We start from the raw sequence: 15907 nt of genomic DNA on the forward strand, positions 1-15907 counted from the left end.
GTGCACTCAGTAATTTCACTAATTCCCAATAAGGGCACAAAACAAATACATTTTAAAAATTCCAATTCCAGTTTGCATCCCTGAAGGAAGCATTTCTTCTTGGTTCTTGTACCTGTGAGAGGCAGACAGAAGAAAACACTGGACACCAAGGACTTGAGGCTGCTTGAACACACTGTACTGAACCTACAGCTCGGAGCAAAGCAGCACAATCCTTTTCCAACAAGGAGCAACCAGCTGCAGCAAGCTGAGATCAGAGTTATCAGAATTTAGTGAGCAGTAACATCTGCAGATAAACCCCAAGTAGAAGCAGAGAGAGCAAACTGGTGAGGGAAGAAAAGACAGCGAGGTCAGCAAGAAAAGGATTTGGGGCAGAGGGGGAAGGGAATGAAGGGATTACAAAGCAGAGCCTGGGAAGGATATGGGGGTGGGGGAGTGAGAATTGCTGTAGCAGCAGTGTGCAGGGAAAAATGCATGAGAGAATGCTGCCTAACATCTCTCTCAACATAAATGAATAGAATCCGAGAGGTTTGGTATAGAACTGAACAAATAACAGATTCTGACTCTCTTGCATAGCTCACACAGCACTGATCATTTGCACAGTTAATTTGAGAAGAGGGTTTAAGAGGAAGAAAAGAAGCTTTAATGGAAGAATGACAAGCAAAGAAGATTTTCCCAGTAACATCCTGTCTTCTTATAAAGGGAAGGAGATTTTAGTGTTAGAAAGGAATGAATGGGCCTCTTGATTGTTCACAATTATTGCATTCGGCAGGGAAACCTGAAACTAATTCGTATTTGCGGCCTACAGTTATCAAAACTGACAAGTACTCTGTGGGTTTATAGAAAAGTGATGAAACAAAAAAATGTTAAAAACAAACATTCCTTGACACGAGTCTTAGCATCAAACTAATGTCTGTTCAGGTGACTTTCACACTAAAATACACCACATGGTTCAGCTCCTACCTCACACTGTAAGGAGTCAGCACTGTAAGAATGGCTTCTTAGGGGAAATGAGTATCTGCTGACCATGGTGGTTGCTTTTTAACGTTAAGGCTATAAAATTTTGTTAAGTAACTCCTAAAAACAAAAGTGTGTATTCTCGTGAACTTAGCATATACCAGACTATAGCAGCAAAACAAGAATTGGAAGGTTGGAAGAATTTTTGCCTTTTTTTTCCTCTTTTTTTTAATATTTATTTTTGAATAGAAATAGTTACGTAACATATATTTGACAACATCTAGTTCTGTACAGCATAAATTCTAATTCTGTATTAAACTTCCATGCAATTAACAGTAGGAGAAAATAACTGACAAAAATACCTTCTTTTTTGATTAACTTACTCAGGAATGAAGACTTATGAGATAGATTATGCATCTGTTCACCCCCACATAGAAACATCTGAACTCCGTGGCTAATTTAACTGAATCTGATGTAGGGATTTATACATACATACACACAGATACGTGTATATATTTATAAACATACATATATTGCAAATTTAACAAAAATAGGTAGTCAATTAAACATGACCAGGTTTGTTCTATTGCTGAATCAGAGTGGCAGAAAGGACAGGTTAGGATGTGCTCATCCAGACAGCATGCATCCCATGGGAGATAGTTAGGAAACACAAGAGACAACTGGAAGTATAATGAGATGGTTTAGAGATATAATGGTGGGCAGCTGGGGTATAAATATAGAGTAGGAAGATACGTGTGACTTTGAGGAACAGCTGAAACCTAGAGAAGATGTGGAGACCTATAGGAGATTATAGGCAGACAGAAAGTGATGCCAGGCAGTGGTAGGGAGGCAGATATGCAAAACAGCACACAGATCTGTAAGAAACCAGGCTTCATTATTTCTGCTGCTCAACCGACCAACTGATCTATATTGTATTTTCTGTTAGTGTAGGAAATGCTGTAATTATCCTTTCAGATGGAGAATAATGGTGAATTGATGGAAATGGTAACTGGCATGTTGATTCTAGGGCAGGAGGCACAAATGAGAGGTTACGTTCCAATAGAAAAATCAAGTGTAGGCTGTAGGTATAATAGGTGAGGATACTATGAGGAGAATAGCCAAAGCAAGAACACAAATGTAGACCTCTCTCAAGTTTATGGGCAGGAAGAACATTCCAGATCTAATCTCCCTAAATAAATACAGAGGTTAGTTATAGAAACTTACTGAGAATGAGGGAACAGGAAGGCTGTTCCCTAAGAATGAGTTGAATACTGCATCATAAGGAATGTGACCCTCACTGATTAAGTCTTTCCCTCCAGAAAGAGGAATAACAAACTTAGAGCTCTGTCCTAGTGAAGGAAACCACGCTCAGAAGATCATTATATAGTATAGAAAGCTACAAGTTAAGAGCTTATCTAACAAACTCCCTTTTTTTTTTAATACAGGAATAATTCTTTGCAAGAAAGAAATAAATCTTCATAGGAAAAGGAAAGTGTAGGCACTGGGTGAGCTTTGATTTACAATTTACTGATACTGCACTACATTTAGGTCCAGTCATGATCTCCTTCTTTTGCCTTAAAAAAAAAAAACCATAAAAGAAAACCAAAAAAGTCACAATGCAGTAACAAACTGCAGCAGTCAGCAAACAAAAAGTCTCATCAAAGCCAAGGAATGGTTTAAATTCATATTAGTTAAAAGAACGTGAACTTAGATTGAGGTGAGAGGTACCCGTCTGAAATGGTAACACATTGTTCACATTGTATTGAGCCTCTAATCTTTTAAAGTCTTATAGGTATTGAAAGTCAAAATCAATTGTTTGCATAACATCTCAGAAAATGGGGCCCTGAGTGAATTTTCAGTAATACGTCACCAATTTAGGTAATAAAATATTAATAAAGTAATGACTGAATATGCCTTGGGGGATAAAAGTCCACAGATCTAAAAAAAACCCCACACCAAGTAATTTTCAGAAACAAAAGACAAATTATATGAAAGGGCAATGAATGGTAATCTAGAGATGCCTCTGAAAATGGTAAAGATACTAAGACCCCTCATGTGAGTGCTTTTCTAGATGTAAATGGAAATGAGGACGTTCACAAAATCAAATACCACAGTTTGAAGCACAGATAGCAAGTTAAGTTAGGGAAATACATTTTTCAGCTTTGACAGTTAATGGTTTTCAACAGTAACATTAGAGTTTATCTCTAGTGTGCCCAGTTCTTGAAAGCCTTATGCTTCTTTCAACTGCAGCTGGAGAAGCAGGAGCTCTGTTTCATCAAAATCTAAAGAGGAAGTCCATACTGTTGCTCTGTTGTTCTGTAAAGCCATTTTGAGATCATGAAGCTCAAAACTCTACTCTTGTAGAGTGAACACACAATGGATGGCCTGAATATGCAAAAGAAGGAGATTATTTCCTCCCTCACTCAAGGAAGGAACTGGAGAAATGATGGTTATGACAAGAGAACAAAAGAAGGGGCAAAAAGCTGTTGCTCTCAAGATCACCACAATAAAGCTGTCACAGGTCAGCCCGCTTCAAGATGCAAGTTCATCAATCACTAGAGGCAGGCAACTGGATCTTTCCAAGCAAAGGAAGTATCTTCAAACTCATTGCTCACCAGGTTGAATCAGAAACAACCTCCAGAAGCTGAACAGCCATAACATGAAATCATGATGGGTGCCTAGGTAACACTGATTAATGAATGCATATGATTTTACCACATCCTAATGACTGAGGTAGGAAAATGATTTGTTTAGGAACACCTGCACTGTTACGTGCAAGTATATACTTTATTCTCTGGCCCTAACTCTCGCTGTTTTAAGCGCACTGATACAGAAGATGAAAGAACTATACCAATACAAAGTAGAAGGGTAATCAATGTTTTCTAATTACAATGACTGCAAAATACAGAGGCATATTTCAAAGAAGGAAATGGAAAGCAGCACCCAACTCTGCTGGTGCTCAGAAGCAGAACTGGGTGAACTGCTATTAATGAATGAAGGCCTCGAGTGAGAAAAAAAAAGATTAGGTAAGGTGGGAGAAAGCAATTAGGGAGAAGCGAAGGTGAAAGAGCAGCAAGCGAAAGTCAGAAGAGCTAACAAAGGTTTGAAGAGCAAAGCAAAGAATGTCAGAGAAGCAACTGAAAGTATTCCAGGGGAAAAAAGTTCCATACAGTAAAGCAGGAAAAAAAATACCCGAACATATCACTACTTCGGAAACTATGCAAATGTGTAACACAGTACTCACTGCATCTCGCCTAGCATATTCATCCTCTCCACGGTACTGGGGCCACCCTGGCCCCCCCGGCTGGCCATGCCCTGCTCTGCCTGAGGGGATCTCCACTTGTTGACCTCCGATCCTGCTAGCAATTCCCACCTGAGTGAGGTGCTGTATCTGAGAACCTTAAAAGCAAATATTGTTTTTTCATCTTTATACATTCAAGTTTGTAGGGCAGACAAATGACAACATAAAACCTTGTTGGGAGCAGAGACAAGAAGAAAGTGGAGCTCTGTTTCTATGTAATTAAAAAAAAAATCAGCAGAAAGAAGGCTGTCAGTGTAGAACAAAGAAGGAAAAGTTATGTGCATTTTGTGCAGTTTGTTTGAGTGTGGTGTTTTTTATTGCCACTGCACTGAAGGAAGAGGTTGAGATACATGCATCTCAGACGCACACTGCACTTCATTCCAAAAACATGCCAACCCTTTTCAAATAGCACTTACCAAAAGCCCTGGCAATGCTTTCATGTAAATTACTTAGCAGCAAAGACAAGATATGTGCTGCTGTGGTATACCTTATTTGCCTCACCCTGCTACATCTTGACTCTCTAAACCGCTTTCTGTTCCATCTCTCACACGAATTCAACACACGATCATATAAGAGTATAGTTCTTCCAGCTTTGCTTCATGGTTAAATATTAAACGATGCTGTCGTTGGCTAACGAGAAGGTCAGAACATACTGTATCTTGTTTCAGGCTGAAAGCTAACCCCTTCCTTTCTAACTCCCCTCAACTGCTTTCAAACATACCAAAGGATAGTTATCGTCATTAATTGTAAGAGACATGCAACAACATGACAGCTTTCCTTTTTTTCCTAAATTTCCTCCCAAAAGGAAACAACATTTATTTTAAGAATATATTGGAAATTAGACACATTTAATTAACCCAGTGATAAGTAATACATAACTGTATGCACGTGTGTGCACGAGTACAAAAACGGGAGGAAAAGACAAAAACAGTGTGATTTATGTGTTGTAAAATTATTTCATGTTCATATTTTCCCCTCAAAAAACATCCAATCTTCAAGAAGCTTGATAGCTACGTATATTTATGCTGAAGGACAGTTAATAATCATCTGAATCCAGAAGATGCATGAGAATAGTGTGAATCAGAGAGTAAAATAATCATCAGCCTGTAACAGCCATTCCATCTCTGTCCTTTTCATGCATTTAACAGAGGAGAGCAGATACCAAAAATAGAACTCAGAAGTATACGACTGTATTTTTAGTCTTTTTCAACTCCCCAGGAAGAAAACATTTGTCTGGAAGAAAATTAACTGTGGCATTTGCATAATAATAGAATACATTATTATTAGAAGCAGCGTTTGCTGCTTAATTGCCATGTGATGTTAGAATTTTCTTCATGATAGAGCTGATGAGCACTACAGAATTTATCTCACTACCAAGTCAGCAAGAGATAATATCTTCAGAAACTAAAAGATCTTGCTTTTACACATATATTTTCAGGAAAAGAAATGAAAAATAATAAAGATGCAGAAAAATATTCATTAACTATTTTTATTTAGTAGGCTATTTGGGATGCATCAATTAGCTCATTTGGCAAAAACAGCAGAGTGGTCTGCAGCAGAAAGTCAACACGCACCATACACTAAGAATTTTCCATAGTTTTGTTGTTGTTTTTTTTAATAAAAAAATACATTGTGTGATAAACATTGATTGTCAGACACTAAAAAAGTGTCAAAGTACTGCCTTTTTGGGCAAGGCCATGTGTATGCAAAGTTAACCTCTCCTCTGGACTGCTTTTTTGGTGCTGAAAATGAGGGCCACAATTAAAGTAGAGCAGCTGAAGAACAACGATGCCTTAATGGTGATCTCAGAGTAAGAAGAGATAAAGAAAGGGACCTGCTATTTATTGCGTGTTCAACTCAAGAATTGTACCTGCAGTGCTTCCAACTGGTCGTGGTCGTGCCACCGATGGCATTTCCTCTGAGTATACCCCTCTGGAGGAATACTGAACCTCAGGCGGCTGCTGGTCTGGATGCATTAACTCTGCAGGTTGAAGAAAACCTGGCCCAAAGTTCTGCCTGTGGAACAGTGAGGACTCAGGATTACAACAACAAAACTGCCTAATTAATAACAGTATACCTCCTACAACATCTCCTTATGATGTCTTCAAACTATGGTTTTACCTTAAACACACAAAAAAAGTCTGAGGGGTACATTCCTCCTCCATGTCCTGTATCACAGATAAAAGTGAGATAGAAACTCTACCAAGAACTTCATGCAAGCATTTTTACAAGTTGCAGCTTCTTCAATGCAGAGGAAAAATCCCATAGATCTTGTTTTCCCCTTGGGGAAAAATCGTCAGGGAGAAGAAGAAGATAGATTTTATACAGTAAGCAGTGATGGAGCTGCTTGCTGTAGCAATGTATCTAACTCTTATTCAAGAGTTGCCAGGCTCACAGTTTAGTTCTACGTCAAACCACACATTCTGCATCACATGTGTATTTCATAAACTGATATGATTTCCTCTGATCACTCTCCAGGAAATTTTCAAAAGCTTGAAAATTCTCTTCAAGATTCATCAAACTACAGAAAACTGTCATTAGCACATATGAAGAGAGCTGCAATACATCCTACAATTAATGTTTCCTATAATTCAGGCTGGTGCTTGTAGTCAATGTTAACAACAGAAAATGTTGTCGAACTTCCCTCATTAACTGAGTCAACATAATGGAACTGGTAAAAGAAATGTAGAATGGGAGTAGAGAAGGAGATGGAAATGCTGTTTTCCCTATGACTCCTATGAGCACACCTTCACCCTGATATGGTGAGGTTACTTTTTAAAAGAATGATGGCAACTGAGTTTTCAAGAATTATCAGCTCCTTTCAGTATGGTGGATGTGTGAGTACCAAAACTGTAGGTACTTAGGTTACTAGGCTAATCTTTCCTAGATTCCAGGTATGATTAAAGAAAAGAGACATGCTCCTCAACGGGTATTACAGGTACTCAAAGCAAAAGGTTAGGCTGACTGAATCATTTTCTGCAGGAGGCTGTCTCTCACAGCTAATTATGAAGAAACAAAGTGAGATGAACACTGTAAGTCAGGCACATGAGGTTATACTAACTGAAGATGGGTTTAATTTTATATTCCTTTTTTACCACAAGATGCACCTAATCTCTTCAGGGCAACTCACTGTCACTTATCCCATTTTTCAACACCTCCTTTTACAGTGAAATTCCATGTCTGAATCTAATTCAACCTTTTCATTTGCACTCTATTTGGAAAGCTGATCACCTTTGTAAGATGAGCAGATAACAAAGAAAGCCAAGATAATAACAGAGTCAAATAAAACCAAATAAGAAACTACTAAGCCCAGAACAAGTAGTAAAATAAAGCACTAGCTACTTGGCATACAGTATTACATGAAGGATGCTCAAGGGGTTCAAACTGCAGCAGTCCCACATGGAAGTGCCAGAATATCTCTAGCTCCCTTGCATTCATTCCCAACAGTCCACTCAGTGGATTTTCAGTCAGATTTACAAGCTCATTAAAATAAATGCCTGAATGAGTAGCTAATGTTTAACAGCGTCACTTCTATTATTTTAATTGCTCCAAACAGTAAGGATGCAATCATTCAACTATAGTGCAGAGCTGGAGTCTTGATAAGACTTATAATTTTTGATGCTGCCTTTTAAAAAATAGTCTTCTCAACATTACTGAAAAGGTATTATTTTTCTATCTTTCTTTTTTTTTTCTTTCTGAAAGGCCAGGAAGTATTTCCTTATTGCTGTTGGGTTTGTAGTTGAAAGGTGCAAGTTTAATAACCCACCACTTCTCTTCCCAATTTTCTTTGTAATAGATAGATATAACTACTCTTTAACATTAACCTGAGGTCAACAGAAGTGTACAAAATGGGACACATCTTTGAATCTGTATCACCGAGAATTGCTAGTGCTGCCTCCTATTTCCAGACTGTGATCCAGCCGTAGCTTAGCACATGCAAAAGATGATTCAGTCTCAAGTTAGTTAATTAGCTATGGAGATATTGTCCCCAGAATCAATTTTACACCAGTGAGCCCCTATGGCCAGCTATCTCTGTAGTATTATGCAACATTCATTTCTTAGTAGAAGTTGTTCATTATGCTGTTATGTTTGTACAGCTGCTATGTGTACTGGGTCATTCACATACAATTTTTTTTTTACCCAAGTTGGTTCCAGCCCATTAAAGATGATGACTGCATTTGTACTGAGAAGGGAACAGTAGATTACCCAACTATTCCATGCATTGGATATTGAGGCCAATGGACTATTTCACTAATACGTGCCACACATCTAACCATACGGAACGCAGATCCCTTTTTCTTCCTCTGGTTAGTGTGTTGCTTCTATCAATTTGTTTATCACAAGCTTCACAATTTGAGCATAAGCCCCATTCCAAAACCATAAGAACTCTTTCCTTGTCTTCTACCAACCCAGCTTTAAGAAATCTTTTTATAGGAATCCAAGGACTGATAAACGTTTGAACAAAAAATACACTGCAAAGATGAAATCTGTAACATGGGTTACAGCACTTTCATGACTAATTCAACATGTTTTCCCTGACCCTGTAACAGAAAAACAAAGAGACAAATCCCAGTAACTGAAATAATCAGCTTTGACCAAGAACTGAGAAAATGTGCTTGCAGACTCCTCCTTTTCTAGTATGTCCTTTGAAAATAGGGCTGCAGAACAAAGGATAAAAGAATGTTTTTCGTATCAATTTTGAAGCTGAAGAATCATCAAATTTTCATGGCAGCAAAGACAAGGTGGAATTTTATGAATGACATGGATACCAGTGGTGCTTCAAATCATATGATGAGATGTATGACAGAGCAGCAGAAAGCCACCTTTTTTGTCCATTTGGTTTCTGTAGCATAGAGAGTCTGTGACGAATGTGACCCCAGTACATGCTGTGACTCAAGAGTCTAACTTCATGTGTTGTTAAGCACACAGACACCAGACAGCAGTCACTTGGATGACTGCTTCTTCTCTTTACATCATTCTCCCACGGTAACTCCAGAAGATGGAATATTTGTTCCTCATTGATTTTATAGCAGTAGGCCTGTTAGGTATGCTTTCACTATGATGGTCATCATGCTCTGAAATTTGTTCTCAGCTTGGTTAGAAATTGAATGAATCTGTTAGTCATCTGCAAGCTTATGTGAGTGTGTGCTATCCTGAGGCTACAGAAATGAGATGAAAGCGAGAGTACTCGGAGATATACATGCATCCGAGTAACTGTTTCAGGCTCTCTGAAACCTGAAACTCGGTGGTTTACTCAGTATTTGAAATGATATCTCCACCGCCAAGGGGCTAGAAACACGTTTCTTTTTCAGCGGAGGCTTGGATTCCATACAGTATACATATGTCATTCATGTCACATAAAGAAATTACACAGGTTGGATCTGTATTCACATTACTTTTCATTTATAATATACTTTGCATAATAATATACCTGTGCCAGTAAGAACTCTGGAGGAGGAAATGCAAAGAAAATAGTATATGATAATTCCATCATTGAAACGCTACCTTGGTAGGAGACCTGGTGCTGCTGGCGGAGTCATTCCAAATTCCACATATCTCTGTCAGATGAAAGAAACCAAATGAATTAAAATGTATACCCTGGGAAGTCCACTGTAAGATTTTCAAGTGATGAAGTGCAGAGATTACTAGGCCTATGTATGTGATTGGACTGCAACCTTAACAGTTTGTTTCTACAAACCCAATGTCACAAGGTCAGGGAAGGACTGTTACAGTGGGATAGCGGTGCCTTTTGTCTGATCAGGGTCTACAAGGTACTTAAAAACCTTTCAAAAACACTCTTCTCTTTGGTTGGACCATAAGGTGATCCCCACTGGGTGAAAGCAGTTCCCCTCCCCACCCATGTAGGCCTGCTGCTTACTGGCTGTCCTGTAGAGACCCCGGGTGGCGTGACAGCTGTGGAACTGGCTGCTTGGCTGCTGGGAGCCACCAAGGCAAAAGCATCATCCAGGAGCGAGTGCATGGTCTGCCGAGCCTCTTCTATGGATGGCTGTGGTGGGATGTACTGGGAGACTGGGTGGGAAGGCAGGCCGGGAAACTTTCCCAGATCTGCTGAAGATGATGTTTGAGGCTCAGGAGGCAAATCTGGATCAGACTGGAGAAAACATAAAAAAGATAAAGGGCAGCCAGCCAGAAGATCAAGCAGCCAGCTCAGAAGTGAGCGATGTTCTCTTCCAAGACCCAGAATGAGATGAAATAGTTGAGTACCAGTGCTGGACAAAACCTGTCCATTACCCTCCCTGCTTACACACGCACAGACAAAACACCAGCTGCACAAATGCTTCATTCAGTGTGATCTGAAATGCTTTGATTTGTGGTAAGGCAGTGGTGCTTGGCAAAGCAGTTCCTCAGGTAAAACAAACCACAGTTTGCAAGCACATATGTGAAGTGGTACAGTGAGCATTTTCTCCACCCAGAAAAGACTGTCCACATCTCTGTCTCCTCTGAAGTTTTTCAGTTCTGAGAAATTAGCTTACAGTTGATCACATCAGTAGTAATATTAAGCAACTGTAGGAAAACACACAAAGGGAACTGTTGAGAAGTTAGGGTGCTAGATGCATGGAACATGGGTGCACTGTCTGAATAGGATTGACGTAAGTCCTTCATTGCAGTAATACCTGAGGCATGCATTGCAATTACTACCTGAGATCTTACCAGATGGGTCTATTGTTTATCAGTAACAGGAAATTAAACGAGCTTTGCAGCAGCAGACTAACTATTTAAGCTCATTCTTGTCACTGTACACAGACTGCAAAATCAGTCACAGAGATGCAAAAGCCTCAACTTCAACAGGAACTTAGCATTCTGAGTACTGTCTTGCTACTGATGCCAAAGGGGCTGAACTCACAGTGTGATAAGTCTTAATTAAATAGCTTCAGATGATAATTCATTCTGCTGCAGCATGACATTAAAATCATCACACTCTTGTTTGAATGCAGAGGGAGACTAAAGAAATCAGCATTACAGCTACTTGACTGCATATGCAGCTAATGGTGAAAGTCTTTAAGTTATTAAATCATCTTTCAAGATAAACACTATCCAGAGGTTTTTAATATTGGCATTATGCTTAGTAAAGTTTGCTTTGAAATGGGTAAAGATGCCTAAGTATAGTTTCTGACAAGGACATGATTGAACAGAAGCATTCTCCAGTGTCTGCCTTTCTTAAACAGGAAACAGAAAATTAATTGTTGAGACACTGTACCAGAATTATTTTAAGTAACTTTGGCACAAAGATATAATAGTCTTTCATTAATAGTTAATTCACACATTCTAAAGATGATAAAATTTATCATGAAAATAACCAAATCTTTCACTCTGGGAGAGCAAAGGGTAAATTTTACATATGAATACATACATGCAGCAAACTGGACTAGAGCAAAGCTATGTTCAATGCACTGTGGAACATGCCAAGCACACTTTTATGTGCATAATACAGTGGCATTAATGAAAACATGGTTTTAGTTCTTGGCTTCTTCTAGGAACAGTTGGCAGAATGTCATGGCTTCAAACTGACAAATTGCCAATGAAGTCCTTATTTTACTTGGATTTACATATTAATTACTTATGTCTGAAACTATCCACACAGATCACAATTAGAAAGAATAAATCCTTCCCATGTCACAACTGTCATTACAACCATCAGAACCCTCCTGTCATTCAAGAGACATACATACAATATACGCAGAGTTATTGACTCCTGGAGGCCGCTTGTACGTCCCATCACTATCAGTTGTGATTAACCTGTCCTTTTCCGCATCGATAGGACTACCGTTTATCTGATGCCGCCGGCGCTGCTTTGGAGAACGTTTTGCGCGAGAGCTGAATACAAAGCAAACAAAAAGGCAGAGAGAGAGAAAGGAAAAAAAATATGCCTTGTTTTATCAAAGGAATATGTAAAAGGCTAACTCTGCTTATTAGTTTGTCCTTAAAATTCCGAATCTCCACCTTAAGTTGTTCAAGGATTTTCTTATTTTTGATCTTTTTACAGTCATAAAAATGTTACTTCTTGAGGCTCAAATTTTCCCAGTTTCTTTTTTAGAGCTTACTTTATAATTTTGATCTCTCTACACCACACAAGAATGAGGTAAATCAAAGGCAGAGCAAACGCCAAAGTGTTTTAAAACGATTTTCATGCATTTGGGTTTACTCATTTTTTCTTGAGAATTCACCCATGAAAACTTGTAGAAGAATATATTTGAAAACAAAACATACTGACATATGCTGAAACAAATAAAAATGTTTAGAACAACCCCAACCCTTTCGACTAACCAACTCAAAGATAACTGAGAATCAAAATGACTCTGAGCTCTGAAAGTTCAGAAGTAAAAGTCTGATATCCTTTGGACTCTGACCCTGAAAGAAAACTGATCTTTCCCATCTTTGAAACCCCTACCTTTTCCTGGGCTCTATGAAGACTGTAGGCACACTGCCTCCAGGGTCTAAGATCTTGTCAATCTGCATCTGTGCCTTGCGGTATATTCTGTGCTGTTCTTTGGAGTCAACCACCACCACATCATCCACAACTGGAAATTCATAGTGCCCTTTGCGCTTGGCACGAAGACGAATCTTGTTGCGGTGATGCTCGATCTCAGATTTATGCCTTAGGGCTGTCTGTATCTTAAAGAAGAAAGAGGAAGAAAATCAACTGCATTTTTATGTGTAGATTTTGCAAGCAGAACTTTCTGCTGCCCTTTTGCAAACCTCTGCTTTTCACCTCAGTATCTGACCCCATTCCCTTCAAAATCTCTGATGGATTAAAATAAGCCATACAAATCTTAAACATGCTTTCTTTCTTGGATATCTCCTTGTGTAGATGTGATATACATAATAGGATTATATGTAATTGAACAGCATGCCCAATTAGAGAGGTAAAAAGTCATTAATGAAGGGCAAGAGAAACACAAAAAGGTGAGGCCACTTGGCAGAAGTGATACCAGACTAAGAAAATAAGACTGATCAACGCAAGCTACTTTTACTTGTCAAACAGAGGTATCTTATCAATAATGTTGAAGTCTGCCACTCATTTCCACTAAATACAAGAATATAAAGTGTTAACTGACCTGTCTGTTGTACATTCAAAGCTGACAGAAGTTAGGGAGAACTGTAGCAGCAACACTAGGTCCCATGTCCCCAGATGAACATTATCTCTACAGCTACTTGCAGACTGAGCTTTCATGCTGCTTTCCAGTCTTTTGTCAGACTCCCTGGAGTGCATCTCATCATCTGGGGAAAGCTACTGTAATACCATTCCTGTACTTTCTGGTCCAATTCTCACTAAAGTCATTCTTATCAGCAAAAAAGACCTGGGCATCAGATCAGTCCACAACAACTGCTCTACCTGTAATGGACTCATTTGGGAACAAAGCAGCAGTAAATTAAAAAACGCTTAAAATTGATTTTTGTAGTTTCTCTAATGAAAACCCCCAAAAGGCATTACAAGGATGCAAGCCAAACTGCTTCTAATTTATGGTTAGAATTTTATCATTCTTCTGTCAATATAATCAGATGTATATTTCATTGTCCCTCTTGCCTACGTACACTACATATGTGCATTTTCCTCTCTTCTGTATGTTAGTGAGAAACACAGTACCTTAACACAGTTAAGTTAAAGCTTTCAATAGTCTTCCACTCTCTATTATGGGAAGATGCCATCTTACAGTGCATACAAAACCAGGGTGCAGATAAACAGTGTTGTCAGGCAGTTATGATGTGGTTTTACAACACATTATCTTTCCCTCTTAATGCCCCAGGCATGCTCTTATTCTGCTCAGAGCAATCTGAGCATCAGAGAAGGCAGGAAGTTTCTGTATGTTTACTGTCAGATAAACACATCAGAAGTTGGAAGCAATATATGTGCTGCAAATTCACACTCTAGGATGTCCTAAAATAACTTGCATGTATAATTCATATCCTGAGTTGCTAAAAAGCCAGAAGAATGATGCAGAATGAAACCCGATGTTTCAGAGACAGGCGTTTCAACTCTTACACAAGTCTCACTATTGTAAATCACGCCTGACCAACTAGCAAAGGGATGATAACACAATGTACCCTGTCAAGATGTCCTTCTTAGTGCTTAAGTTTCAGTTTAGGTAACACAACAGGTTGTATGATCTGTCTGCACAGAAACAAGATTCCTGAAACTTGTCAAAATTCAACTGCACAGGAACTAATTAGGAACTCCTGATAACAAGAAACTGGATCCTTTTCACTTCCCTTTTGGTTGGGCATACGGTTCCCCACAAGCACTCAAAACACTTAACAAATACCTCTTTATTAATTTTGTTGGTTTCTGCTACTCGATCAGAAAGCACAGAATTCTGAACTGGAGGTGCTGCCATTGGTTGCATAGCAATCAGCTGGATCTTGCTTGGGACCCGTCTGCTGGCATCGGAGGAACGCGACATCCGATCCACATGTTCAAAGATGGAGGCTGAGGAGTGCTGCTCATTGCCACTGCTGCTCTGAGGAGGTCCTGAATTACCAGAACAAACAAAGAGTAAAGCAGTGCTACTAAGGTTATCCCAGTCAAATGACAAGCTCCTCATATGCTATGAGACTTTGCCATGTTTTCCGTCTGTGTTTGATTTACCCTATAGGCCTCCCATCTGATTCGCATTTATCGTACAACAAGTTTGCCCAGCAGTTTGCAAATTACAAACATTTTGTCACTACATTTTCAGAAGATGAGCCATCATTCTTTATTTCTGTAAATCAAACCCTTGGCATTTGTAAACCCTTAATGACTCCATGTGCTCTGGTCTACAAAAGGCTGTTAATACACACCCTGCTAATGGTTCCTCTTATCGGCACTTATGGAGATTGAAATTCCACAGACAGAATTTCCAAGAGCAGTAAAAGATGTCACACTGCAAAATGCAGTTATTCAGCGATAGCAATACATCTACTAAACAAAAAAGACTGGAAAATCCACACAAAGAATTTTACAGACATTTTACTGATCTGAAGCTCTTAAAGCACTGTTTTCTTCTTTGTCACAGGATAAACTGTTAAAAACAGTGGCAACACTCCCAATTCTCATATTGATAAACCGATTTTCACCATAAAGTATAATCAAAGACTACAGTTTGTGACTCTTCCTATGGATGAGCACAACAGAGTACAAGGATATGGTACCACATCCTCAGATGGATTTCCAGTAACACACTATGGTTCTCTGGTTCAAATCAGAAGAAGAAAGAATACAATTGTACACTTCCAGTTGTTGATCAACCTGACCCAACCACAACAGACAGAAAGGAAAACAGCTACTACAGTGCATTTGCACTGACCCTGTGCACTAACCCTAACAAAGCGCAGGGTTCAGAAGACTGAAAGCCATCTTATATAGAAAACTACAGCAGATGACTTTCTCCTTCCTTCTCTAGCACAAAAAAGGGAGAAGGAGACAAATGGTATACTTCATTATATTCACATCAGATGGAAAGCAAACTGCCCACATACTAAAAAAAATTGCCATTTTTCATATTTCTCAATCTTGATCAACGCATTGTCAAATATACACATTTATAAATGATTCGTACATTGCATCATTATGTGCATCATTTATAAACATGACTTCCCTATTCAACAAGTGTCCTTAAAGAGAAGGTAAACAGTTCAATTCAAGATTGGTTC

General features: G+C 38.9%; 1 protein-coding gene across 3 annotated transcripts in view; it reads right to left on the reverse strand.

Moving 5' to 3' along the window:
• The window catches only part of KIAA1549 (KIAA1549 ortholog), a 122857-nt gene that overhangs the window by 3191 nt on the left and 103759 nt on the right, over positions 1 to 15907 (reverse strand). The window contains exons 13-19 of one of the 3 annotated variants that reach the window (XM_015867211.2): positions 14539 to 14744; positions 12666 to 12889; positions 11947 to 12091; positions 10134 to 10367; positions 9761 to 9813; positions 6126 to 6271; positions 4199 to 4353 (exon numbers count right to left, since the gene is read on the reverse strand). In XM_015867211.2, the coding sequence (XP_015722697.1) occupies positions 4199 to 4353; positions 6126 to 6271; positions 9761 to 9813; positions 10134 to 10367; positions 11947 to 12091; positions 12666 to 12889; positions 14539 to 14744 (1163 nt within the window). The remainder of the gene's footprint in view (positions 1 to 4198; positions 4354 to 6125; positions 6272 to 9760; positions 9814 to 10133; positions 10368 to 11946; positions 12092 to 12665; positions 12890 to 14538; positions 14745 to 15907) is intronic. The other 2 variants (XM_015867220.2, XM_015867229.2) reach the window with 2 other exon arrangements.

This window comes from Coturnix japonica, chromosome 1 (genome assembly GCF_001577835.2).
Source record: "Coturnix japonica isolate 7356 chromosome 1, Coturnix japonica 2.1, whole genome shotgun sequence".
NCBI classification, from domain to species: Eukaryota; Metazoa; Chordata; class Aves; order Galliformes; family Phasianidae; genus Coturnix; species Coturnix japonica.